We start from the raw sequence: 26,105 nt of genomic DNA on the forward strand, positions 1-26,105 counted from the left end.
ACTCATAATAAAAACGCCTTCATTTCCACCTCAGACAAAATAGACGACCAACCTCACAACCAAAATCAAAATGGTACCGAAAACCATAACCGTGATCGGCTCTCTAAATACCGACCTTGTCAGCGTCACAGCCCGCGTCCCTTCGGGTGGTGAGACATTAACAGGAACCTCATTCCATACCGGACCCGGTGGCAAAGGTGCCAACCAAGCTGTAGCTGCCGCTCGGTTATCGAGGCCGAATCCTCATTCGCCGTCAACGGTGAAGAGTGGAGACGATGTTGAATCTGACATTGTTGTCAAGATGGTGGGAGCAGTTGGAAATGATGAATTTGGTCCGAAGATTATTGCGGGGTTGAAGGAGGACGGTATTGATGTGGCGGGGATCAAGGTTGTGGCGGACCAGCCTACTGGTGTGGCCGTCATTATCGTTGAGGTATGTTTGTTTATCTTGCACCTCGCCCTTCCAATCGCTATACTTGTACAGCACTTAGATCCCGAACCATCCCCCATTCCCATTCCCGTTCTCAGTCTCGTGACCATCAACCATCAAAATTCACTCTTTCATAGCCGTCATATTCATCCAATATCGGAAAATCCATCAATCAAGTCACTTGCTAACACCAACCCACCCAGTCCACCACAGGCGAAAACCGCATCATCATCAATCCCGGTGCAAACTCCACCCTCCAACCCCAATCCTTCCTCCCTCCTTCACCCTCTATCCCATCTCCGTTCACCCCACCCCCCAACCTCCTAATCCTCCAACTCGAAATTCCGCTTCCAGCTCTCCTCCAAATCATCACCACCGCCTCATCCCTCACACCCCCAACACCCATCCTCCTCAACCCCGCGCCCGCCATCCCCCTCCCAGAAACGATCTACCCCTCCATAACCCATCTCAACCTCAACGAAAGTGAAGCCGCGCTGCTTACCAACCGCTCCGTCGCATCAGTTGAAGACCCTTCTTTCGACTGGTCAGTCGTAACTAGCGAGTTCATCTCCAAGGGAGTGAAGAACGTCGTCGTTACACTTGGGTCGAAAGGCGCTTTTTGGGCATCTTCTACAGCCGGTTCTGGAGAGGATAGAAAGAAAGATGGGTTTAAGATCAAGAGCGGGTTCGTGCCTGCTGAGAAGGTAGCTAAGGTGGTTGATACGACGGCGGCAGGGGATACGTTTGTGGGTGCTTATGCTGTTGCTGTTGTGAGGGCTGAAGGGGAAGGAGAAGGAGAGTTGGATCTTGATAAAGTGGTAAGATGGGCGTGTAAGGCTAGTGCGAGGACGGTACAGAAGGAGGGGGCTCAGGGGAGCATTCCGTGGGCGGATGAGGTGTAGCTTACCTAAGTGTTGAGTGTCGCTTGGAGGGCGAAGCATTGGTATAGATGAGGATTGATGGGTGCAGGGGTGCTGCGGGTTTGCATTTGTCTTTGCATTGCATTAGGTTGGCCGTCTGACTTGTCTTGCATTTCCGTTTCCTTTCCAAAATGAAAACCAAGTGGTAGATTAAAGGCAGGTGTTGTGCATCTGCTCTCTTGCTACCAAACAGTGGAATATGACAGTGTTCCCGCGTTCCTGTCATCTGGAAACAGGTTTTTCGGTTACGTTAACTATCATCAGCGATTGCTCGGGATATTTTAGCTCGTCAAACCGTCTGGCACGAATTATCAAGACATGGTTTGGATCTATTTCAATGTCTTGTAATCTCGCTGCAACTAACTTTACATAGCAGGTAGGTAAATAGTGACATCGGCTAAAAGCTTTCAGCCAGCACCAACCGACTCTCAGCTACCTGCCATACTCCTCGCACTCCTATCAGCTGCAGACTCAGGTCTAACTGCCATTGTTTTGACCTGACTAGGGGGAGAGGCGTTAGATATCCAGACAGGCACTCTCTAATTCTAACAATCAATAACGCGCGCATGAAAAGCAGCGACCAAGCGAAAGTTCATGCGTAGAAAAAACATCCGAACGCCGGTCCGATCCGGCCCTGTCCACTCCAGTCCCGTCCAAGTGCCCCGTGCTGTGATTTGAAGTGAAGTTGATGTGATGCGATATGAGGTGTTTCCAAGCCGTACTCCAAACAATGCCGGATCCGGATGCCCCTATTGCGTGGGCGTTATTCTGCTAGCTAGCCAACCACCACCAATGATGATGCCATAATGCTTGATAAGTGTGTCATGTCGCGTTATCCAGTCTTCCTTTGCGCCGAACTGATGCTGTGAAAAATATTATTGGGGGATGAGCGGAGAGCCTGCTACCGGCCATTGGAGTGACGTTGGGAGCCATTCGATATCCTCCTTTCTAAGTGATCGACATCTGCCCATCTAGGCTGGTGTTAGTTCTGAAGTGAGATAAGTACTGGCTTAGGGCAAACATACATTCGGACTTTCGCATCATCTCCAACGGTGGCGAACATTGATGGGTTGTTCGGGTTCCAGGACACGGAATTGCACGATGCCTTGCCATGTCCTTCCAATCTTTCAATCAGCTGGCCGGTTTCCTTGTGCCAGATGAAAACTTGGCCCTCTGTTTCACATTAGCAACCTCGAAATCATAATTTCGCAGAACGCGTCTTACCTTCGCTTCCAAAAATCACGAAACTCTCATTGGCGCCGCCGTATGTTGCCCGGATGACAAAATTTCCACCCTTGACCCCAGATTTGAATGACCGGACAGTAGCTTGTGTGTCTAAATCCAACATTTGAGCCTCGCCATCGGTCTTGTTGACCAACAGATACCGCGAGTTTTGACTGATACTAACGGAGGTCATGGTGACCTTCATATCAAGTTCATACTCGAGTTCTCGAGTGACAAAATTGTAAACGTGGAGATGAGTCTCGTTGTCCATAGCCACTAAGTAGTGCCCATTTGGTGAGACTGCAATGTCTTGTATCCGATGATTTCGGCCCCAGTCATAAATCGTATCACCGTGAAGATTCCATTGACTCAGGTTTCGCTCCTTGTCAAGACAGCCTATCACGAAAGTTTGACCATCTGGAGCCCACACGCAACTGCTCACAGGCTCCCCAAAGCGGGGTAATTGTTTTAGTATTTGCCCAGTCTCGAAAAAAGTTAGTAAAGCGTTCTCATGGTGGTTTCGATAAAACCTACGTGAGTGTCCCAAAGAATAGCAAGATGATCTCTCCCACACGTGACAATCATCGAATCATCAGGACTCCAGGATATTGAAGCAATTCCAGCTTCTGATTTGGTAAGATTTTGAAGCACATCAAAGCTTCCCACCTCATAGATGAGACAGGTTCCATCTTTCCCACAACTCGCTAAGCGTTCCCCATCATTCGAAAACTTCACTTGCCATACTTCACCTGTATGTTTGTCCAGTTCCAGAACAGTGTGAAGAGGGAAGTGGCTCCTATCACAAGCGTGGTCTTGGTATAAAGATGGGGACGCCGAAGTGTTGTGGTAAAGACAATTGTCTATCTGGTTCCGTTTTACTTGGCTTAGTAATACGGCTAATCTGTGTTCTGGTAGCATGACTGAGGGCGAGATGCATTCTGTCAATGGTCAGTTTAAATTGCTTCACAAGGCAGTATAAGACTTACTAGAAAGTTCAGAGAGTAGGTGCTGGCGAGAATGTCCTTCGGCTCCATCCCACTCTGCTTTGCTCTTGAGATCTTCAGTTGATTGGCACATTAGTAAGCTATAGATGTTAGTCACATTCATGAGCGAAGACATTTGGAATGTACCTTGAAAGGAAATGAAGTTTGGTTGTGTCCTGATAGAGGGGTGTGAGTTCCAGGCGAAGTACCATTAAAGCTCTTCCCGTATCCCGTTGTTCGAGCAGTTCCAGAAATTTCTGTTGCCTTAACCAGAAGCGCATAACATTTCTGTCCACTCCCTCTTGTAGAACTAGGCCATCTCCGTCAATACTGACTCCTCCATCTTCTAGTGAGCCTCCAAACAGTAAACTCTCTGCTTGCGACCACTCTCCGTCCAGCACAGCATTTCTGAACTTGGCTACGGTTGGACTCTCCAAATTGAAACCACTTTCTTGACTCAAACTTGAAGCAGCAGAGTTATATCCCAGGTCTGTAAGGGACTGTATCAAAATCCTAGTCACTTCTTCTCGGTCGTGGCCAAAATATGTTGGCTTCTGCTTCCCACTTGAGTGTCCGTTTGTATTCGACCCGTTCATCGCTACCGAAGAGCGACGCGTGCCGTTCGCAGAATTCGAGAGTGCAGCTTTATGCAGGGCGGAAGGCCCCGACCCATTGGAGAATGGCCTCGAGGTCCCATTTGAGCTATTGTTCTCTCCCTCTAATCTCATTCTAGAACCTTGCCGTCTTCGTTTTGCTCGATGGTCGTTGCTGCTCGACTGGGCATTCGCTGGAGCCCTTAGACCCTGTTGGATACCGTCTTGCTCCTCCGAATCTGTTGAGCTTTCCCGCTGTCGACGGCCGAGGACTTGGGTTTGGGAAGGCAGGAGAGCTGGGGAGCCTACTGCGGAAGTGCTTGCAGACGAGCTCGTGTATTGTTGTAATTCTTGTAGTATTTGTTGATCTTGAGGAGTTGGGGCTGAGAATCTTGTGCTGGAAGGTGGAAGGGGGGTATTCGGGGTGGATGGGTCGTCGGTGATGAATGGGGATGTAGAAGGTTGGCGATCGTCAGCCAGGACGACTTCTGCGGGAGTGCCGCCGGTCGCTGAGTATTATAGAGGCGTATCTGATCACCCTATATCCAGATACCGTTGTCGTAAATGCGTTGTGGTGAGCTGGTCGTAGCAATTCAGAGGCAGATGGCGTAATTCGTGATGTTGATGTTGGGCGAGATGGGCGTGTCGTTGCAGAGCTGAGTTGCCGCTTGGAGGCTAGACTGCCTGAGGTAGCTGGCGCGAGTCAACGACAAGCTCAGTCAGAAGGTATGTGAACACCAAGCAATAATGTATCCAGAACTCGATCAGTTGCGCGGGCAAAGGTGGTCATTCTCTCGAGCGAGGCACTGAGTCGGGGAGCAGTCGAGTGAGAGTCGTCAAGTGCAGTGCAGTGCAGTGCAGTGCAGTGCGTGCAGTGCAGTCGTCGATACAGGTTGTAGCCTACTGGGATCGGGGGTTACGGGGGGGGGGGTTAGTCGGACCTGTTTAGTGGACCGGATCCCAGTGTCCGGCGCTGTGGTTGGCTCTCCGGGCTGAAGAGGATGGCGCTGAGGTTGTCTGAGCCGGACCTGGTGGACGCTTGCAGAACGAACCACCATGTGATGATGGAATGGGTTGCGACGATGGGATAGTGACCAGTGGTCTTATCTCCTGCGGGATTTGGAGCTGATGCATGTAGTCTAAAGAGGGCGAGCCCATATCCATATCCATATCTAGGTAGGTAGGTAGATACAGAGTGAATCATCACATGCGAATCAGAGAGTGACTCTTGGATTGCACCTATTTGATAAGTTATGGGCGGTGAACATGGCCCGCGACAGGTGGCGGGGGAGCTACGATATTGTAAGTGGCAGAAGCGTGTCAAAGCAGATAATAGCATTGAAAGCGGAAAAGAAGAGTGCATGGATTTCTTGATGATGAAGAAATGCCGTCTTAATTTATGTGTAGGTAGTTTACGACTGACTGTCACTCACGCCCATGCATATCTGCTGTCCTCTTGCAGTACTAACTTCTCCTGAGATATCGCTTATCGCTCATCCCATACTAGGTAGCTAGCTGAGACTTTCAACAACAAGATGACCATTGACCCAAGACACATATTCTTATCACAGAGAGAAAAGAAGTGGGTTTGAGTTCACCAGAGAATTTTCAGACTATCTTTACCTTTGCCATATTGATTAAGAGCAGATATCTCGAAGTTGAGTCGTCTATGCAAGACCTTCACGGTAACAAAGCGCACAGCAACGCAAGAAGCCTAACCGAAATGTTTCAATGATCTTCAAGGGCGTGAACACACATATCTCAACCTGATCACTGCCCTCTCATATTTCCGACCATGTCTTGAGTTTCGTCAAGCTCAACTTCCTTTTTCTAGGTAATCTGTAGATTCTTGGCAAGCGAGATGACATAACCAGCCTTCCTGGAGATTGGTTGTAAGAACAACACATCTGATCCATTTACCAAAGGCCGAAGGTGAAACTTGACCCACATTTGTATGTTACTGTCGTTTCTTGTCACATTTGAATCAATCGTCCGCAAGACATTTGACGATTAGGTGGAATTGCGGTTGTGCCAAAAGCCCGTAACATCCCGGCCAAACGTAGAGCCCAGCCACAAGGGTCACGCACCTCTCTCATGTATCAACAAAACACTACCTACTCCCTTACTCTCTCTAATATCCTCAACTGCCATTTGATAGACAGACCTGCTGCCGGCTCTCGTTGATGAACGTCGGTATTCGCCCCCGCTTGAAAGCCCGACCGTCATTGTATGATCTGATTCGGAGTCGTGACATTGATAGCTTGTCTGTGGCCGTGCACCGCCCTAGCCTTCAAGAGCTTCATCCAGAGCTCCCTCCACTTCCACCATCACCCAGCTTTACTCTCTCACCACCTCCAACTCCCCAACAATCAGTCAGGATGCCTCCAAAGAAGGCAGCAATTAAGCACGATGATGATGAGCAATATGGTACGCCGCCGCATCCTTAACAATTGAATGTGCCAATGTCAACTAACGACTTTCAGGCACCATCTTCTCCGTCTCTGGGTATGCGAAGATGCCAACTACGATGGGTATAGCATTGCATTACTGACAATTGGCAGACCCGTCGTGGTAGCAGAGAACATGGTCGGAGTTGCAATGTACGAACTGGTATGGCAAAGCCCAGGTAGACAATTGGCACAAGCTCATAGCTCTAGGTCCAAGTCGGGCACGATAAACTCGTCGGCGAAGTCATTCGAATCGAAGCGGATAGAGCGTATATCCAGGTTTATGAGGAGACTGGTATGGCATACTGGATAATCTGTCTGGGCGGTGCTAATGTTTGGAAGCTGGTGTTACTGTGGGAGATCCCGTTATTCGAACCGGAAAGCCTCTATCTGTCGAGCTAGGACCTGGTTTGATGGAAACTATCTACGACGGTATTCAAAGACCTCTCGCGGAAATTGCCAAAGCTTCTAACAGCATTTACATCCCTCGTGGTATTGCGGTTCCTGCGTTGAACAGAGAGAAGAGCTGGGACTTCAAGCCATTGATGAAGGTCGGAGACCACATTACCGGAGGAGATATCTGGGGCACTGTTTACGAGAACTCTCTTTTGGACGACCACAAGATAATTTTACAACCAAGAGCTCGGGGTACCATTACTCGAATTGCGGAGAAGGGAAGCTACAAGGTTGATGAGAAGATCCTGGAAATCGAATTCGATGGCAAGAAGACCGAGCATAGTATGATGCACACATGGCCCGTTCGTGTGCCTCGCCCAACGACCGAGAAGCTCGCATCAGACAAGCCTTTCATTGTTGGTCAGCGTGTCTTGGACGCCCTCTTCCCATCCGTTCAAGGTGGTACTGTTGCCATTCCAGGTGCTTTCGGTTGTGGAAAGACTGTCATTTCTCAATCAGTTTCCAAGTTCTCGAACAGTGATGTCATCATTTACGTTGGATGTGGAGAGCGAGGAAATGAGATGGCCGAAGTCTTGATGGATTTCCCAGAGCTATCCATTGATATCGAAGGCCGGAAAGAGCCTATCATGAAGCGTACTACACTGATCGCCAATACCTCTAACATGCCTGTGGCTGCTCGTGAAGCTTCCATTTACACTGGTAGTACGTACTTGGCAAGCCCCATTTCTCCTATCTTCGATCAGCCCGTACTCGGGATTTTCCTGGGATTGTCCTGAGCTATGTCATATAACGTTCCTGAGACATTTACTAACTACCCATTGCGTCTAGTCACCATCTCTGAGTACTTCCGCGATCAAGGAAAGGATGTTGCCATGATGGCTGATTCTACTTCCCGATGGGCTGAGGCTCTTCGTGAATTGTCCGGTCGTTTGGGAGAAATGCCTGCTGATCAAGGTTTCCCTGCCTACCTTGGTGCTAAGCTTGCCAGTTTCTACGAGAGAGCTGGAAAGGTTCAAGCTCTTGGTAGCCCAGACCGTGAGGGCAGTGTCAGTATCGTTGGTGCTGTCAGTCCCCCTGGTGGAGATTTTTCAGATCCAGTCACAAGTTCCACTCTCGGTATTGTGCAGGTCTTCTGGGGTCTTGACAAAAAGCTCGCCCAGAGAAAGCATTTCCCTTCCATCAACACTGCTCTCAGTTACAGCAAGTACACTACTGTTCTTGACAAATTCTACGAGAAAGACTTCCCTGAATTCCCCAGACTCCGAGATCGTATCAAGCAACTTCTCACTGACTCAGAAGAATTGGATCAAGTCGTGCAATTGGTCGGAAAGTCTGCGCTTTCTGACCCCGACAAGATTACCCTTGATGTTGCTGGCTTGATTAAAGAAGATTTCTTGCAACAAAACGGTTACTCCGATTATGATCAATTCTGCCCTATCTGGAAGACCGAGTGGATGATGAAGGCTATGATGGGTTTCCACGACGAGGCCCAGAAGGCTATTGCACAAGGTGGTAACTGGAACAAGGTCCGAGAAGCCACTGGAGATATCCAATCCCAGCTCCGAAGCATGAAGTTCGAGGTTCCTGGTGACGGAGAGGATGTCATTGTGAAGAAGGTAAGTTTTACCTTTTCCCCAGTTCTGGTCTATGCTAACAATGTCCAGTATGAGGATCTCATCCAAGCCATGACGGACAAATTTGCCTCTGTCACAGATGAGTAAGCGAGCATTGAGCTGGAATTGATGAGCAAAGGGAAGGATGCATTGCTTGCTTGGACTGTCCCACAGTATTGTTGACTGATTGATGCCTGCCGATAGACGCGAATGGACGGAACAGAATGTAGAATATTTCTCCACGCATCATTCTCTATTTTATCCAACCTCCCTTCTGTGATACGCGTGAAGTGACGCCCTTGGACTATCCGGAGACCATCCTACTAGTCTGTCCGTCGCGCTACCTCAAGTTCCTTGCAAAATCTCTTGCTTCAGAAAGCGACAACTCTCTGCTGTATGGTTGAGACTGCCCGCCGCCAGGCTGCTATGGATAAAAATATTTCCCCCTTTCGTTCTGATCTTGTTTAAATTTGACCAAGCGAGTCAGGTGCAGAGCTCTGGTAATGTCTAACCTCTGACCTGTCCTTCAATTCAAACAAGTGTAATAATCTCTGCTTCTCCCAAAATCTTGGATTTTGAAAGAGAATATGCCACACTGACTACCGTATACATTTTTGGGCTCCTCATCTACCTGCTTCCTTAAGATGAGAGGCGCACTGCACCCCTCGAGCTGGAACACTTCATCCGAAATATCTGTTCGAGGGTCTACCCAACACACGGCCGTCACCGTAAGCTTTGAGTCTATACTCGCAGATCTCAGTATCGCCAATCGTGTACCAACGACTTTGTACCTCAGCGCATGAGCAAGAAGTTCATCGAAAGTCTGGCCGGCGCTACTGTCGAAAGAGAGTGGTGGCGGGGTCACATGAGGCTTGGATGTTGCATCAGGAGGACTTGACATCGAAGAAGATCCTGGTATCATGTTTAGACTCGAGCCTTCAGGATCTTGTAGTGCTGGTGAACAAAATTCGTCCACTGTGCCACTCAATAGACCTCTTACACAGAGGGTGTTGTTGGTTGAGCCTGACAGGACTGGATTTACGTCGTAGGAGCAGATCTTGAAACCATTCGACATGTGCTTCATCAGATTCAGATCTTCTCCAGACCATAGAGCTTGCCAATCAGATGGCCACGATGGTAAAGTTGTCAACTTCCGCTTTTTCCCCCGGATTGGAGCTGAGCCTTGAGTCCCTCGTATCATTATGTAGTCCAGTGATCGATTAACAACCATCATTTTCTTCGTCATGTCGGTAATGATAGATTCCAGCGACTGCTTATAGATAGGGACAGGGACGTATGTTGAAGCATCGTAGCAAAGACCTAACAGAGCGAAGATCTTGTCTCGGGGATCCGTCGCTTTGGCTGAGCAGGTCCATGTCAACGCCTCAAGGAGACCAATAGGTCTCCGTTCCAACCCAGCAAACAGATTGCGGAACCTCAGGAGGTGTACTGGTAAAGAATTTATGACTCCACTCGATTTCTCCTTCTTGCTTTCGAGAACCTCGAGAGCCTTCAGAACATCATCCCCGGAAATTATCACATCGCCTAGAATCACTCGCACGCTAGAAGCTACTGTGATCTCTTGTATGATCCACACACGATTCCAGTAAGCATGCTGAAACGCCGCTACATAGTTGGGCTGTACTGGTTTGATAGCCTCTTGGTTTTCATCGTCTGTCTCTACAGCTTGTCCTTGCCGTGATAGGAGAATCGGGGAAGATTCCGAAGTATTTTTAATTTCCTCGGCAAAATCTACTCCAGCTTTCAGCGGGCCAACCCATGCCACGACCTCCTCAGCACTAGCATATATCTGTCGCATGCTTCGAACCTGGAGGCTCCTTTCCTGCCCATCGCTTTGATTGATGCAAATTGCGTCGACCCAGAGCCGTAGAGCGGACGTACTGTCTCTGTCTGCGGGTATGGGCAGCAGGTGTTTGCGCAGTGATCGAAGAGCCATGTCCAAGTTGACAGTGATTTGTATTTTATGAGCTTTTGAAGTCCTCGAAGACGTGATGCACATACTCGTGATATCGGGAGCTCCCCAGGAGTAAGACAGAGCTTTGTAGGGCACAGGGTGGATAAGTGAAGCATGTTCTAAACTACAGACCAATGGATGGCTTTCCTGGTCACTCCATTCAAGTGATATGAGTCGTATTTCGTGTTTATCAAAATCTAAGGGCTGATGTAGACTGGCAGATTGTTCTCTCAGGAGCCGATCTTCTTCCAATCGGCGCAGAGTTGAAGTAAATGCCTGCAGCTGCCCATTGCGTCTGGATAAGTTTAACAAGGATTCTTGAATTTTACTTTGTAGTTTGCCGACCTTGTATCTCCGTAAGAAACCCGGCTTTGGTCCCCTTGCCACGGGTTAGAAAAGGTTGGCAAACGAAGTCATGATGCAGATCGACCTTGACTTCGTTGAAGTCTCCAAGATGCTCACCTGGAGAGAGTTCTCTATTGACTCAAAGCTCTCTTTAATACTTCTCAGTTCGACCTCCAAGATAGGTAGTAATCGTAAAACAGCCTCCGAGCCAGCTTCTAGTCGCTTATTTACTTTAGCGGCGATGGTTGGGTCCATCTGTAGGGAGCCCAGGAGATCGCTCTGTTGCTCCTCAGCAAGAATTCCAAAGAACAGGTCATTCATGATGGAACCATAAACACGTTCTTCGAACTCCAAGTCTATTTGTAGTCGTGACCAGATTTTTCTTGTTTTGTAATCTTTATGACGCGTGATTAGGCGGCGGTAACGTTCTGCTGCCGAAACTAGCAACGGATATGTTCCTAGAACCACCCCGGCAATCTCAAACCCGGACATAGCTTCCATATACGTCCAGTCTGGGGAAATGGAATCTTAAAGTGGACTTTGGGCAGTGAAGACGGCCTGCTTGACTCCAAGTCTCTGTGATGAAAATCAATCACACGCCGCGCTGACATACAGATGCGTAAAATACTTAAACAGTGGCTTTCGTGACCATGGATATGCTGGGCTGGCAGAGCTTTGCCCACTCCGTGCATGAATAATCAAGGATTGAAAGACTCATCTCGTATACCATGAATTCTAGGGATTGAGGGCATGAGGTCAATTAAGGCTACCAACATGACAAGGCTGGCAACAGTTGAGCCGCGTGAGATCACACCCCGCAGAAAAAGAGGTATTTATTACTCATCAGATTTGTCTTTGCGCCAAGTACATTGCAGGGGGTTGTGATTGGCTTCAAGTTGTCACCATCAATGCTCCGAAGATAAATAATGAAGATGTGAAGTCGAAATCTTGAAGCAAATCTGTCATGGCAGAGGTTGAACATTGGCCTTGTCGCCTGCGGTTCACTTTACTATGAATCATGTTAGACTCTTTACAATGTATTGTGTTTTTTGTATCTATCTTACCTCGTCGGACTCTGGATTGATGATCTGCTCGCGAGTAAATGTAGCTCAGAGGTGTTTGAACGTCGAAGCGGGTACTTGAAAAGAAATGTCAGGTATGACGGAATTCATCATTTGCTCAAACGAGGTTTCAAAAACACTATGGAATTTCACCAACATCCTGGCCTGCCACTGACTGGTTTCTGTTAAACTTCCCACTCTCATGCCAGAGACGCCAGCAGAGTAATTTAAGTCAACGTAGACACCGCGGTCGATGGAGAGAAATGAGACAAAGAATGAAGAAGCACAAGAACCGTTATGCGAACTTACTAAGAGAACGATTAAATTTACAGGCATTAGTAAAATCACCGATTAAAGTAGAGATCAATCGTCAGCAAGGTCAGAAAATCCCATTATCCAACGCTGCAGCCTTCAGTTTCGGAAAGTCCTAGATAGCACAACAACAGTCAGTATATTGAAAATCTAAATCAAGCTACTGATACTTCGATATTGATATCACCTCAACTGCCGAAAAACACACTTTTCTAAGGGGCAGCGCCAAAGCAGGTAGGTCACTAGAGCTACCTTGCATGTGCGACCCTCAGGCGTCCCTCGCTTAATTACAGGGCATATCTTCAGGCTTTTCCACCCCCTGTAGAAGGTGTGTTTTGTTTGGCAGTTGAGGGATACTTCGATAGAACATAACTTACAGGCGTTCCAAAACCAGAAACTGCATCCCAACCAGCTTTGGCGGGAAATCCTGTCACATTACACCCTCGTGCAGAACCGCTGGTTACGTCTGTGAAAGCCTTGAAACCTTGTGAGTACAGCCATGGATTGAGAAACCCCAAGACTGGTTTCCCACAAGCCAGTCGAGCATCATTGACCAGCGAGATAATTGCCGAAGCGGTTGGTGTGGATGCACTTCATCATCAAATTTAGCACACCCAAATGATGGACCCACCAAAGCAGGGCAACTAGAACAGGGACTGCGTGTGAGTTACCTTGTTCCATCCAGTGGCACTAGAGTCCCGTTCCAAATTGTTGCATAGTGGAAGCCTTGAGCTGAAATATCCGGGTAGGCTCGTCCAGATGTGTTGTACAGACCTTTGAACTCATCGCCAAGCCAGGTAATGTAAGGCTGGACAGCCGCATCCTGGTATGCAGGACGAGAGAAGTAGTTACTGAAGCCGCCTCCTGACGCATAGTTGTTTGCTGGGTTAAACACCACAACTTCTGGGTTGATTTGCATTGTGCCGCCAACGGTTGTTACGAATGGCTTGAGGCTTCTATCAGTTTCCTTGGAAACGATAGATTGAGGGAAAGGCAACACTTACACAACCACCAGGGAATATTGGCAGAAACATACTCGTGTTCTTCCCATCGTTCGAGACACACTCACCATTCGAACCAACTCCATTATCTCCACTAGCAAACAGCAATGACACACCTCTAGCGCCTAACTGTGCAAATCCATTACACACAGCCGTCGCATAGCTCAACGGAATAGTTTGCTCATCGTCTCCATAACTCGTGCTTATCACCTGTGGAACAATCTCCAGTCCCAGCATAAACTGCAACCAATCCAGATACGGCTCATTCGTATTCGTCGGCGTCGAAAGACTAGGTACAAACGGCGGACTTCCGCCTGTATTGAAGGCCTCCATCGGGGTTGGGAACGCAATACCTAGAATTGTTTCTGCGTCCAAGTTCCCCTCGAGATTCTTTCCTGCCGCTAGAGAGGTTATGTTGGGTACTTGCTGATCCAAACCGGACGCGATGGTCGTCAGTGTGAAGTTCGCTGTTGCGTCCGGGCGGAAACGAGAGAGGAATAACGAGACGTCGGATCGTACGCTGGTTTCGCCGAGATAGTTTGTCATTCCAATGCGGTTCTTGCCCGTCAATCTGGGGACGTAGTCGATTGTTCCTGTGAAGTTAGGGATGGAGCCTCAAAGGGGATGGAAGCGAGGTACCATAAAGTGTACGCAAACATTCTGGCGTGACAAGGGTCACATTGCACACATGTTCAAGTGCCGTTCCTGAGGGTCTCCTGTCGGTAGTAATTTGGACATCGGTTGTGTCAGATGGAGCGATTTTCAGAGTCGATCGCTCAGGTCTCATTCGGAAGAATGAGTTTGTAGGCTGTATTGTTTGGATGTGCTGGTGGAGATGTGACGGAAGTGACCATTCTGGTGTTCGGACTAGATGAGTACCATCTTTGTGCTTGAAGATTGAGTATTCCGTGTCAAGTAGTCTTTCCACTGACTCCACTGAAAGTGTGACTTTGATCCAGTCTTTGGCGCGGCTGTACTCAATATCTTCTCCAATGTCGTTCTCTCGAAGCCAGAAGAGAACTTGATCGGTTGTCTCGCTCGTTGGCTTGATGAGTTGATTGACTTGTTGTTCAGATAGATGTTGACCATATCTTTCATGGCGTGGATCAGACACTGGCCCTCTGTCAGCATGTCCAGGTGAAAAATGCCACAGCCGACTAATTTTGAGCTGCCTACCTTGATAAAGCTGTTTCTCAAGCTCACTGAACTGACTCTGTCTCAGGCCGATCTGCAATTGTATCAAATGGTCCGCAGGAGCAGGACCGACTCTGGACCAGGCTGATGGCACGTAATGGCGCTCTTTCAACAAATATTGCGGTCTCTTCCCATTCACTGTGCCAGTACAAATCACTAATGCCATCAAGACATTTAAAGTGGCTAAATGTAGCATCTTGAATAGTAGCGAGACCAAACAAAATGAAATCGTGCAAGATCGCTAACTGAGCGAGGACAGGAGATGGCATCTTTATCATTTCTCTACCGAAACATGAGAAGCGAAAATCATTCACTAAGAAGCTATATCAAGGCGTTCGATGAAATGCTTGAAGTAAATTAAGCATAGTGATCTGCTTGTGGAGTCTGGGGTAGGTTGCTGTCATGCAGGGGCCGAAGTATGAGGTAAGTTTCATCTAGCAGCCCGGGATGGTCTATCCGAATGACGCACAAGATAGGGCTCAATTAGAAGTAAAGGCATTGGATAAAGATACCAATATAATCTGCATATTAAGTTGGCCATGTCAAAGCACTGACCGATTCTTAAGGTCCGTGTAGGTCCTAGGTTGAATAATAAAGTTTCCACGACAGAATCTCAAACTAGTGTAGCCAGTGCGGACGCATGCCACAGACAACATACTGTTTACCTCTCTACTGATCACCGAATTATAGCTAGAGATAGCTCCATCTATTGTGATACAATTTGAAGCAATGTATGAGAGCGAGGAACGCCAGTGCAGACGCAGAAGATAAACTTTTGGGGCTGGTTTACATTCGGCTACTCGTGCGGGGTACTCAACAGCATCCCGCTATCGTTCTTAAAACTGGAGAAAAACAGATTCGCTGCATATCCGCCTTGGAAGTTTGCACTGGTCGTTTGGACGAGGAAACAAATATTCTGTTCCCGGAGAATAATCATATTCTTATCGGAAAGCGAGACAATATTACAATTCAATAGACTATCTATAGATGATAACTCCCCGGAAACAAAAGAGACGCAACAATGAGTGGAAGTACAAAAGAAAACTAGAATATCTATAATCCCAGACAGTCTATAAAACCAAAACAGTCTATAAAGACAGAGAATTCCGCTCTATATTTCATCTTTCTGGTGATCTCTGAAGCTTCATTTCTCTTGACTCTGAGATGCTCCTTCGGAAGGAGGCAAAGACTTCTTCGCCTTCTTCCCGCCTCCAAAGTTCCATTTCTTGACACGGAAAGCATAATACAGCAAAATTGCCCCAAAGAAGTTGAAGATGATGAACACCCACATGATCCCAAAGTTGCGCCATCGCTGATCCCAAGTGATCTTGGATCCCGCCAGGAAGATATCGCCAGTTCGAATTGAACAATACTGGCAAGATTCAGTGTCGTTGGGGTTTAACAGGTATCCTCGTGCGTCAGTCAAGTATGACTGGAGATATTGCCCGCAGGTTTGACCAGCTGGGGAGTCAAAAACTGACACCTCGTTACTGGCACAGTCAACCTCTCGATTATGTAGCTGTGTACCGGAAATACCGCCGATCCAGTAAGTGAATGGGTTAACCCGATACATGAAAATCCAGAATCCGGGAAGGGCTTGCGGTGCTTGCATAACACCAGAGAACATTGTCATCAGTAACATGAGGAGAACGACGATTCCAGCGGCAGTTTCCGCGTCTGGCATGGAGACGATTGTCAAGTGTGCAAAGGAGCCGGAATAGATGAATAGTTGGATAATGAAAAGCAGGACCAGAACTTGGCGTTCCGAAGACTGAATGCCGACTACGGCGTAGTAATAGCTTCCGTAGGTTAGAATACCGGTGATGATCATGTATGGGATTTCGACGATGAAGTTGGCGAATAGGAAGGCTACCCAGGAGTAAGATTTGCTTGGTCGTTCGCGCACTTCGTAAAGGTCCCTCTGGGTGATAAACAGTGGCTGGACCTAATATGATGTTAGTATACTCTTATTAATCTTGAACTGGAAGGCAGCTAACCGATTGAACGAGAGTTGAGAATATGGTAGTAAGCATGAACACGGAATAGATGACATTATTCATGCCAGCTTGGCTTGCGTCAGCGCCGTAAAAGGTAAAGCCAACAAAAAGTCCAGCGACCAAACCTAGTCCCCATTTCGCCATTATGTACTCGGGCATTCTCCAATACTGCTGAAATATTCGATAAGTGACGACTTGGATCTGTGCAGACAGTGGCATTGCAAACTCTGAAAAGCTGGTGGCATCGTGGGTTTCGGTATTCCCGGTTCCTCTCTCCAAGTGGATCCTTTGGATTTCCTGCTCAACATCTCTGCACTCTTGACTAGACTTCCAAATCGAATGCCAATCCTGTGCGCCATCGCCAATAGATTTATTGATGACTTCAATCATGTACTCGGCAGGATTATCATCACTTCCACACTTCGGTGCACCATTATTTTCCAGGTAGTCGAGCAGAGTCCTTGAATCAGGTCCAATCTCGCCAAAGTACACTGTCTTTCCTCCTCTGGCCAAGAAGAGCAGACGGTCGAATTGTTGAAACAGAATAGCGCTGGGCTGATGGACAGTACACAGAACTGCCTGTCCTGAGTCGGCGAGCTTCCGCAGGAACGCGCAGATAGACCACGAACTCTGCGAGTCAAGACCACTAGTGGGCTCGTCGAGGAAGAGAAGGAGTTTTGGCTTCGCAGCGAGTTCGACACCAATCGTAAGCAACTTGCGCTGCTCAACGTTCAGACCTTCTCCGGGAACACCGACAACCGCGTTAGCAAAGTCCCGCATGCTGAGCATATCGATCACGTCTTCCACGTAGCGATACTTTTCTTCTTTGCTGACAGATGCTGGTTGGCGAAGCATGGCACTGAATCTTAGACTTTCACGGACTGTAGCTGTCTCAAGATGAAGATCTGGGAATCAGTCAGTGGTGACCGATATTGCGAGACCCTTGTGAAACTTACCTTGTTGTTGAACATATCCAGTCTTTCGTTGAAAACTTGCATCCAGAGGGGTTCCGTTGACCAACATGTCTCCTGTAATAACGCCCATAGTTGTACGACGAGCTAGAACGTCGAGAAGAGTTGTCTTACCGGCACCACTGACACCCATGAGAGCTGTCAGAGTCCCGGGTTTGACCCAACCAGAAACATTATCCAGGAGCCGCCGTGGCTCGCCCTTAATCTCGATATCGTATGAGACATCTTTCCAAGTGAATATATCTTTCTGCGGCTCCAGCGCGACTTTCACTTCTTCCTCATCAGATAGCTCTCGTAGATTGGGAGCGGCAGCAACTCCTTGGTCTGTAGAGACATTGTTTTGAAGATATTTCGGGACATGGCCTCGTTGAAAGACCAATACTTCGGCAATACTGGATGATGCGGAATTGAGCTCTGTGGCGACAAAGTAGATGAGCATGAAAACGACGAGAAACCCGATCAGAATCCCAATATTTCGCCAAACGTGCGAGTAGTAGTAATGGTACTGTTGTGCAATATAGGCATCTCCATTAACAGTACGACGACCAGCAACTGCTCCTATAGCTGAACAAATCCAGGAGTCACCTTGAAGTGGAGTGTAGGACGGAATGATATCCGAGCATGTAAATTCCCGGCCGTGAAACTCATTAGCGACAAGAGCTTCGAAAGCGTAGAAGACGGGATTGATCCAACGTATCCAAGAGAACCATGGATGCATCTGAGGAATCGCGATGACAAATCCAGTGTAGATGACAATAGCTAGCACGAGCACACCTGCCAGACTCATAGCCTGTGAGATTGTCTGTGTGATGGCAGCCATGGTTCTGAAGACTGCGCTCATGACAAATGTCAAGATGAAGCTGGTGAGAAAGTATACGAAGAAAGGACCGGGTTCTCGACGCAAGCCGCTTAGAAAGTAGAGAATGACATTGAAAACAACTGCTGTGATGAACTTGATCGGTATATCAGACACCACTCCAGCTGCAGCTTCCGTGGCGGGGTGGTAGAAGGCATAAGAGGTATGCTTTTGGACGATTGGGCGTTGATTGTACAGGCTGCTGATTTCGGAGACAGCAGTGAGTGCGTTGAGCAGGATCGCAATGAAAAGCGTAGCGCCGAGACTCGTAAACCCAGCTGTTGCTGCTGGTGTTCCATAGTAGATCGAACCAATGATAAGTGCAAGGACAAAGTTTATTCCAACCTGCATGGCTGTAGCAGTCGCGTCGCCCAAGATGCGTTGGTAAGCTCGTTTAGTGTTCAAGCGGATCTGCATGGCAATGCTGATTGTGTAGGGCGAGCGCCGACGGACATGATTTGATTGTGCATGGTTTTTCTGCTCTCGTAGGCGAGCAATGGCTTCCCCGTCCTTCCTGGCTGGATATTGCTGAGAATAAGCTTCGATTTGTCTCTGCAAGCTTTCATACTCAGGAGACTGGCGCCAGTATCTCTCAAAGTCTTCTGGAGTTCGGGGCACACGATCCTCCATTCCATCACGGGCAATACGCTCATGGGGATTCGTCACCGACGTTAAGAAATCTCCCACTGTTTGACGTTGTGGACAGACCCATCCTTGTTTCTCAAAGAAGGCTCTGCCGAGGTGTGCTGGGCCGAAATAGATCTGCCGACCCTCATATAGAACCACGGTTTTGTCGAAGATATCATACATTGCCTGACTGGCTTGGTAGGCGGCCACTGCATGTGTACAGCCAATCAAGTCTGCTCCAGTTCGCAGAGACTGCACAAACTTGAGTGCAGTTGCTGAATCTAGGCCACGGGTACTGGGAATGTTAGTGTGATACATGGTACTGGTAACTGTAAGATGTGAAGCTTTACCTGTTATCCCAAGCAGAGAATGGAACACCCGCAACCAGCATTTCCGCCAGACTGACCCGTTTCCGCTCTCCACCAGAGACTCCGCGAACGAAATCGTTGCCAACCTTCGTGTTGTATGTGTGACTGATACCAAAGACAGCCATGGCTACCTTGGCAACATATTTGCAGTATTGATCACGATCCATTCCTTTAATTCGATGTGAAGGAGTGCGAGTCGCAGCAGCAAATTCGAGAGTCTGACCGACAGTCAGCTGGGGAAAGTGCTTGTCGACCTGGATAGCGTGTCAGTAAGAACCTCATCGGTGCAAATACTTGCATTGGGAAGCGAACCTCTTGGTTGTAGGCTATCTCTCCCTTGAATTCCTTCACCATCTGCTTTTGAGAAATACCATCGTAGTGAAGGGTAGATCCATCATTTACATGTAGACCATGTAGCTCTCCACACATCGTCTTTAGCAATGTACTACATCCTGAACCTGGACGGCCAAGGACGAGCAAGAGCTCTCCAGGCTTAAGTAGACCATCGAAGCCATGAAGAATCATTCTCGGCTCCTTCTTGCTCAGACTAAAGTGTTCACCAAGTCGAAAGGGTATTGAAAATCTCGACCCAATTGTGGATTGCAAGCGCAGGGCAGCCCCATCACCAGAGACTTTCAAGTTCGTGAATGAAATGCCGATCTTCTTTGGTGCATGCCCTTGCTCTAGGAACTCATGCATGAACGATCGAAGAAATTGCTTCTCATCGAAGTTGCCATCTTGTGGATCAGGAAGTGTGTAACTGGATTCGAGTTCGTCATACGTATTGCTCCTCCTTTGCGACATGACTGTGGCAATACGTCGAAGTTCATCTCTGTCCATTCCTTCCATGTTTGGTATAATTTGTCTGCTGATACCAGAGTCCTCGTCCAAACGACTTTGGCTTTTGATGCTGTCTGGCCCAGGATGCGGTGTCGTTGGCCTGTCCGTGAGCTCAACCGAAGGCCGTGTGTCGTTGAGCGTCGACAGCGTCCAAGTGCTGCTGTCGCCCGTCATATTGGACGATGTATCACTGGGGATGCAGAAAAAGAAAAGAGCTAGAACTCTTGTTGCAACGTGGAATGAAAATTAAACACAGGAACTAGGAAGGGCAGCAGTACTTAACGTGGGCACGAGTTCTGACAGCTTTGTTTTCTCAACCTTACCTTTATTTATAACATTATTGCCAATGACGACAAGCCCTGACGCCATGCACTGTCCATTATTTCAATTCCGGGCAGCCAAGTCTCCGCGTTCCGGCATAGAGTTGACATTGTGTTGTTTACGCAAATCTGCCTCGTTCCATTGGCGTGTTGTCTCCTTTCGGATGCTCTTGAAGAGCGAGCCGACGGACGGAAAGACCAGGCTCCACATGCCAGAGAGGACCTGAGCCAAGAAGCACAGAAACTCAAATTCACCCTGGCGGTAATTGCATGTTACCCGCAGTAGGAGTCTTGGGGATTCCCCGGACTGGAGGCTCATTGGACTAAGGGGGGCCCGTACCCCGCTTATTTGACTTTGCGGCGCTCTAAGAGTCTGCGGTAACTTCGTCGCGATTCACGTTCTCGACGTTCAACCCCGAGGGTCGACTCGGCCGAGTCGGCTCGGGATCTAGAAGTGGGCGAGCGACGTCTTTAAAAAGTGTCTCCGGTACTCGTACGTCTACCCCATACAAGTTTGTATACTACAGTAATACAATATTGATCCGGTCTGGTGAAGCAGGTGATGGTGCCGAAGTCAATTTGTAGGACTTCTTGGTCGCGTCTGCAACGTTCTCTCTGCACACACTAGGAATGCTGCATTGAATAAATATAAGGTTAATACTGTAAGTACTGTACAGAAAATCAAGTATCATCAGCATTCCAGTAACTTGCTGTACAGTAGGAGGGAAGAAACTTCACGCAGGACAATTACAGTACTACAGGGTCTCAACCCCTGAAACTTTAGCGAATAACAGCCTACAGCACTGACTTCAGCTGGCCAGACTTCAATTAACTCCCCAAAGTTCTCTATGTCAGTTTCAGTCTCTACAAGGGTGCAAGATCCAAGACCTACATCGCCTGTACCAGCAAGCCAAAAGACAAACCAGACAATCATACACAGCATGCCTGAATCAATCGAATGATCGGTGCTAATGGTCTCTATGCTTCGGATCGGGCCGAACAAGGGGCAGGATTTGTCTTGTTTTCTGATAACCACGAGGACTGTTTCGTGCCAGCTGATGATAGGCACGTAGGTCATGTCTCTCACGGAGGAGGAAGTGAAATAAGAAAAGGGTACTTATCTATTGAGCCTTGCTCAGGCCCTAAGGAAGGAGACTCCACTCGGTCAGGAGGCCTGCATAATGGAAATATGGCGTGACAAGTTTATAAACAAGATTGAAGCTTTTGTCTTAAGGTTGTGGGCAGTAAGGTACTCACTCCCCACTGAGTTTAACTAGTCATTTCTTTATGACCATGTCTCAGCACGTTGAATACTCTTAAGTCGCGGGTGGCATTAATAATTCCGACTTCCCAGGGACAATTTTCCTTCTTACCAAAAAGTCAAGGCCCAGATCAACAAGCAGCAGAAGTAAACCTCCAAGTTCACCGCTCAGGTCCAGCCTATGCACTCCCCGCCACTTCTTCCGCCGAAGCTGCAAAATCTGCTTTTCTAACGTACTCGAGCTGCCGACCTGCATACATGCCTGACGTGTTACACAACATATCTCTCACTCTCTTGAGTCGCCGGAATTTGTCCACTGCTGGGAACACCTGCCCCCTCGTCGGGACCTGGGTTACTTGCTGAGATTCAAGCTAATGTTTCTCTACAGTAGTGTGTGAAAATTCTGGCAAGACAGACTTGGACTAAGACGAGACTACTGCACGACATACTTGGTGCATATTTCCTTTTTTTTGTGTCTTCAAAGGAAATTTTTGTTCAGAGCTACTGCTCCTTTTTCTTCTTCGTCTTTTTCACCTCCTTTGCCCTGCTGCAGTGCGGCATAGATGGAGATAGACGGATATTGAAGGGGATTAGGGTCGAAGGGAAGAGATGGTGCTAGAGGTGGTCGGTTTGAGATCTGGGGTGAGGAGGCAGGGAGATGGGAGGCTGTTCAAATCACGAGGTATAGAAATGGACTGTAAGCTACTTGCCTGTCTCGTGTGTCAATTGAAATCTTACCCTCGTTCCAGCCAGGAGCTCTTTCCTCTCCTCAAATTATCCGTAAAAACTGTGGTGTGAGGTACAGCCTTCTCTTCGAATCCAGAGTACCCCACCGCTGAACAGCCGAGACACACCATTTCATAGTAAATAAACACCTTGTCAAATCACCAAAGACTATGATCTGCATAGGGTAGCTGCGTAGGCAAGGGAAAAAGAAGAAGGCTGGCTGTACGTTGAAACAAATCTCCTGGAAGCCAGCCGATTGGACAAGGTAAGTCTGACCTTGGGGAAATTCTTTAGCGGGGTGGCTTGGGCGGCTGAATGTGTGCCTGCCTCTGTCTCTGGTTATTGGATGGGGCGAAGATCTTTTGCTGGCTATGAAAATGAGACATGAAATGCATTTGATCTAATCGACGATGACTTAGATTGTGTGTAGGAAAAGGCACACCGGAGACGGACCGAGCCTGTGAAAGTGATATGTCTGATATGCAATGATTTGAAGGCGTTTGGGCGTTTGGGTGGTTTGTGGAAGGAACTTGGAGATGTCGTTTATTGACAAATTAGGTGAGAGTGTGACTCCTGGGGAGAATCCTATGGCAAGGAGGCTGGGCATAGGGACACCATTGTGAGATTGATGTTGTGAGGAGATGTCATTGGGAGACTCCGTTGGACAGTTGCTACAGTAAATTGGTGGAGGAGTTTGACCTGGATAGTAGTTTCCTGGGCCTTTCACAACAACATTGTGGAAAAGCTGTGATCTCTTGATAAAGACGGCCATCCGAAATAGAATTGACGCGCGTATATCCATCGAAAAGGGCAGAAGGAAGCAATCTGGAAGGCACAATATCGAAAGTGGTGAGTAAGCGCCAAGCACGGGTCGGCTGATGCCGTTTGGAGGCCTGTATCGATAATAAAATCTCCAACGGCGGCAAATCTACCATTCTAGAATCAATATCATCATCCAGCCTAATTCCTATTTCAACCCTATAATTCAAACGTCTAGAGACGTCACAATCTGCCTACATCAGTATTGTGTAGACCCCCACCCACCCACGAGTCAAGCTGACACCTATCACTGTCTGATCTGATACAGTCCGTACCTAGGAAAGGCCGGCGGCCTGTCGGTCATCTCTCATCATCCTGCATGCGTCAAGACTGCACCAATGCATCCAGACGCGGTGGCCTCGATATCTACCTTGGGTAGGTCGGGTCGTCTATGCTGTCTGTTGTGTTGGCAGAAGTCACAATACAGCACAGCTTCCACGTACGAAGATGGCTCCAAGCGCATTTGACAGTGATATTAGTTTCGCGCCGCATTGCATAGCATACATACATTGGTTAAATTCCGCAACAGAACAGCTCACAGTGCATCCATCTCATGCATGACGTCTAGTCACTCCAGCAGCCCAGCCTGTGGGCTCTTGAGGTATCACAGGCATGAAACTCATATCGCACCAGCAACGTTCACTCGCTTCCCCCCAATGACATCAAAACACAGCGTGACATGGCACACCACGATACTGTACATTCGCTTCCAATTTACGCCATCCCACACCCACACCCACACCCACACCCACCATCAGGATGACGCTTCCCAAAGCGTGCTTATTTCGCGATAGACGAGAGACAGGGTCTGCCCCTCTGTCCCAATCCGATCAGTACCATTTCTTTCAATAAGTTAATGCCCCCACTGTTCAACGTTCGCGAAGTCAGATCGAGATCGGCCCGCGAATAGCCACACGCTGCAAATATTTGGACTTTCATCGCCATTGAGGGGCAAGCAAAACTGGCGGCTGCTGCAATATGACGGACGACTTTTCGTCTCGGCTCTCGTGTTTTCCTTCGCAGGCTCCAGCCAATCCTGCGCTGCAATTCCATTCCCTATCTACAACTCCACTCTTTCTTCCATCGTGACATCCACTCCATGGCCGGCCTAAAATGACGGACACATCCGCGTTACGCGATGCGATGTGACCGAGGCACAACAAGCGCTAACAGCAGGATTTATGGGGCTGGACTGGGTACTTGCGCTTGATTATAGGTAGTGTAGTTGTAGTTAGTCCTAGGAAAATGTAAGCATTTCTTTATCTTTATCTATCTATGGCTTTGCTTTTATCTCTCGCTTTGCTCTGAGCGACCGGTCTTGACTGTTGTGAGTGAGTGACAGACGACTAGACCAAGTACTGTAACGCGATTCGGGGTCTTCCTTTCCTTTTCTAGCGCTAATTTCTGAAAGGACCCCTCCCCTCATTTTATCTCCTCGATTTCACTCCATCGCAGTCTCTTCTCTTTCGTCATCCTCCCATCCCATCATTCATTTCGCTCTCCTCCTCTGGCGTATCTCGCATCCACAACCCTACAACCCTCAACACCAACTACCAGGTTACATGCGTCCCCGGCGCATTCTCATTGCCCTGCTAACCTTACCCCACACCACCCATCCTCTACACTACCCCCTCCTCCCCTCCTCCCCTCCTCCCCTCCTCCCCTCCTCCCCTCCTCTCCCACGCCTCACAACCTACCACCCTGCCAACCCTACCTACAGTATTCTACCCCTCTGCGTACAGCGTACAGCCGCCAATATTCTACAATTAGAAGAGCCAAAGCCAACACTGCAGCAACCATCCAGCCCGGCCTTGCGAACCCCTGGCGGACCTTTCATCATCCTTCGTGTGCCTGCCTCACCCACCCGACCCCGCGATTCAGACAAGGGCACGTCGCAGCTGGTCCTCTATCCTCGTCCAGCATCCTCACTCAATCGCACTCGAACCTAACCCCCACACTGGTGGCTTGAGACATTGGGCGCGATTGACAGCCCTCGCATGCACGACGCACAGCATACGGCTAGGCGAACCAGCGACCCTGAATGAGCTTGCCTGCTTGCCTGCATCGTGAGCAGCTAGAATAAGAAGCTCTGCCAGCCCCCCATCTCGTGCCCCAAATACGCCCATATCATACTTGATTCTCAACCGTACCAAAGCGAACCGAAGTGAGCTGGTCGATTATCATATCCCTCGCAGGCTCATCCTAGAGGCCTACTCACACAGGAATAAGCTGAGTTGAGACAAGACAGGCATACCTGCCTTGATTGCGCTTGCTTGCGTACGTGGGGAAGAAGCCGACTCGAGCGAGAGACTGCTCGTCTGCTCTGTCTTCCATTGTCTTGCTTTGCAGTGCATTGTTTCGAGGCCTGGATCAGCTGAGAAGCAAGACAGAGAGCCCCCGTATTCTAATAGCTCTTCACACCCTCACCTTCCAACCTTACCACATTACTCTACTGGTCGTATCGATCCGATTGTTTTGCTTACCCCGCCGATGAATCTGCAATTTGGCACCACCACCGCTACCACTACCTCCCACGCCTACGCCTACGTCTACCCTTTCAGCCACGCCGTCGTCTCACAAATTCCATCCCACCGATCAAAACATCCCTTGGCTGGAATCTAGAGGCGTCATTGAAAATTTCTTCTTTTTCCCCATACATTTTGGCAAGCAGGTAACCGTTTGGACACGGGAGGCTGCAAGGCCCCAGCTGCTTTGATCAAGGGCCGCATATCACCCTAGTCTAATCCATCTCGTTAATCGACTAGTCGGGAAAGGACCCAAGTTGGGAAAGACAGAAAGATCAAC

General features: G+C 48.5%; 7 protein-coding genes across 7 annotated transcripts; 2 read left to right on the forward strand and 5 right to left on the reverse strand.

The window, feature by feature from the left end:
• Positions 1-70: 70 nt before the first annotated feature.
• On the forward strand, positions 71-1,332 carry ONS95_008842 (uncharacterized protein; the record flags this gene model as incomplete). Its single annotated transcript, XM_058502402.1, has 2 exons — positions 71-433; positions 634-1,332. The coding sequence occupies 2 exons, from the start codon at positions 71-73 to the stop codon at positions 1,330-1,332; spliced, it is 1,062 nt and encodes a 353-aa protein (XP_058361331.1).
• Positions 1,333-2,251: 919 nt separating this feature from the next.
• Positions 2,252-4,940, reverse strand: ONS95_008843 (uncharacterized protein; the record flags this gene model as incomplete). Its single annotated transcript, XM_058502403.1, has 7 exons — positions 2,252-2,321; positions 2,376-2,523; positions 2,575-3,058; positions 3,109-3,512; positions 3,561-3,658; positions 3,705-4,659; positions 4,889-4,940. 7 exons carry the CDS (start codon positions 4,938-4,940, stop codon positions 2,252-2,254), a joined length of 2,211 nt encoding a protein of 736 aa, XP_058361332.1.
• Positions 4,941-5,485: 545 nt separating this feature from the next.
• Positions 5,486-8,839, forward strand: VMA1_1 (H(+)-transporting V1 sector ATPase subunit A). The gene is made up of 8 exons (XM_058502404.1): positions 5,486-5,553; positions 5,630-6,577; positions 6,634-6,655; positions 6,712-6,760; positions 6,808-6,892; positions 6,940-7,716; positions 7,843-8,630; positions 8,679-8,839. Exons 2-8 carry the CDS (start codon positions 6,334-6,336, stop codon positions 8,733-8,735), a joined length of 2,022 nt encoding a protein of 673 aa, XP_058361333.1. The 5' UTR covers positions 5,486-5,553; positions 5,630-6,333; the 3' UTR covers positions 8,736-8,839.
• Positions 8,840-9,153: 314 nt separating this feature from the next.
• On the reverse strand, positions 9,154-10,647 carry ONS95_008845 (uncharacterized protein; the record flags this gene model as incomplete). The annotated part of the gene is made up of 1 exon (XM_058502405.1): positions 9,154-10,647. The coding sequence occupies one exon, from the start codon at positions 10,645-10,647 to the stop codon at positions 9,154-9,156; it is 1,494 nt and encodes a 497-aa protein (XP_058361334.1).
• Positions 10,648-10,832: 185 nt separating this feature from the next.
• Positions 10,833-11,439, reverse strand: ONS95_008846 (uncharacterized protein; the record flags this gene model as incomplete). The annotated part of the gene is made up of 3 exons (XM_058502406.1): positions 10,833-10,897; positions 10,948-10,981; positions 11,065-11,439. 3 exons carry the CDS (start codon positions 11,437-11,439, stop codon positions 10,833-10,835), a joined length of 474 nt encoding a protein of 157 aa, XP_058361335.1.
• Positions 11,440-11,806: 367 nt separating this feature from the next.
• Positions 11,807-14,711, reverse strand: ONS95_008847 (uncharacterized protein; the record flags this gene model as incomplete). Its single annotated transcript, XM_058502407.1, has 8 exons — positions 11,807-11,956; positions 12,012-12,085; positions 12,318-12,435; positions 12,698-12,911; positions 12,992-13,266; positions 13,325-13,914; positions 13,961-14,434; positions 14,498-14,711. 6 exons carry the CDS (start codon positions 14,709-14,711, stop codon positions 12,388-12,390), a joined length of 1,815 nt encoding a protein of 604 aa, XP_058361336.1. The 3' UTR covers positions 11,807-11,956; positions 12,012-12,085; positions 12,318-12,387.
• Positions 14,712-15,069: 358 nt separating this feature from the next.
• On the reverse strand, positions 15,070-20,628 carry ONS95_008848 (uncharacterized protein). The gene is made up of 6 exons (XM_058502408.1): positions 20,498-20,628; positions 19,647-20,451; positions 19,317-19,588; positions 17,469-19,261; positions 16,513-17,417; positions 15,070-16,460 (listed from the first exon to the last, which is right to left on the reverse strand). Exons 2-6 carry the CDS (start codon positions 20,346-20,348, stop codon positions 15,660-15,662), a joined length of 4,473 nt encoding a protein of 1,490 aa, XP_058361337.1. The 5' UTR covers positions 20,349-20,451; positions 20,498-20,628; the 3' UTR covers positions 15,070-15,659.
• Positions 20,629-26,105: the final 5,477 nt, after the last annotated feature.

The sequence above is a fragment of the Cadophora gregata genome (assembly GCF_030347475.1).
Source record: "Cadophora gregata isolate MNR1 chromosome Unknown scaffold_3, whole genome shotgun sequence".
Lineage (NCBI taxonomy): Eukaryota > Fungi > Ascomycota > Leotiomycetes > Helotiales > Ploettnerulaceae > Cadophora > Cadophora gregata.

Excerpts from the sequence above, each read along its gene's own strand:
- VMA1_1 (XM_058502404.1), top strand. The coding sequence starts at position 6,334 with ATGAACGTCGGTATTCGCCCCCGCTTGAAAGCCCGACCGTCATTGTAT. Across the intron at positions 6,578-6,633 it reads CGATGATGATGAGCAATATG|GCACCATCTTCTCCGTCTCT; the intron begins GTACGCCGCCGC and ends AACGACTTTCAG. Across the intron at positions 6,761-6,807 it reads GAGTTGCAATGTACGAACTG|GTCCAAGTCGGGCACGATAA; the intron begins GTATGGCAAAGC and ends TCATAGCTCTAG.
- ONS95_008848 (XM_058502408.1), bottom strand. The coding sequence starts at position 20,348 with ATGACGGGCGACAGCAGCACTTGGACGCTGTCGACGCTCAACGACACA. Across the intron at positions 19,589-19,646 it reads AGATAGCCTACAACCAAGAG|GTCGACAAGCACTTTCCCCA; the intron begins GTTCGCTTCCCA and ends CACGCTATCCAG. Across the intron at positions 17,418-17,468 it reads TGGATATGTTCAACAACAAG|ATCTTCATCTTGAGACAGCT; the intron begins GTAAGTTTCACA and ends ACTGATTCCCAG.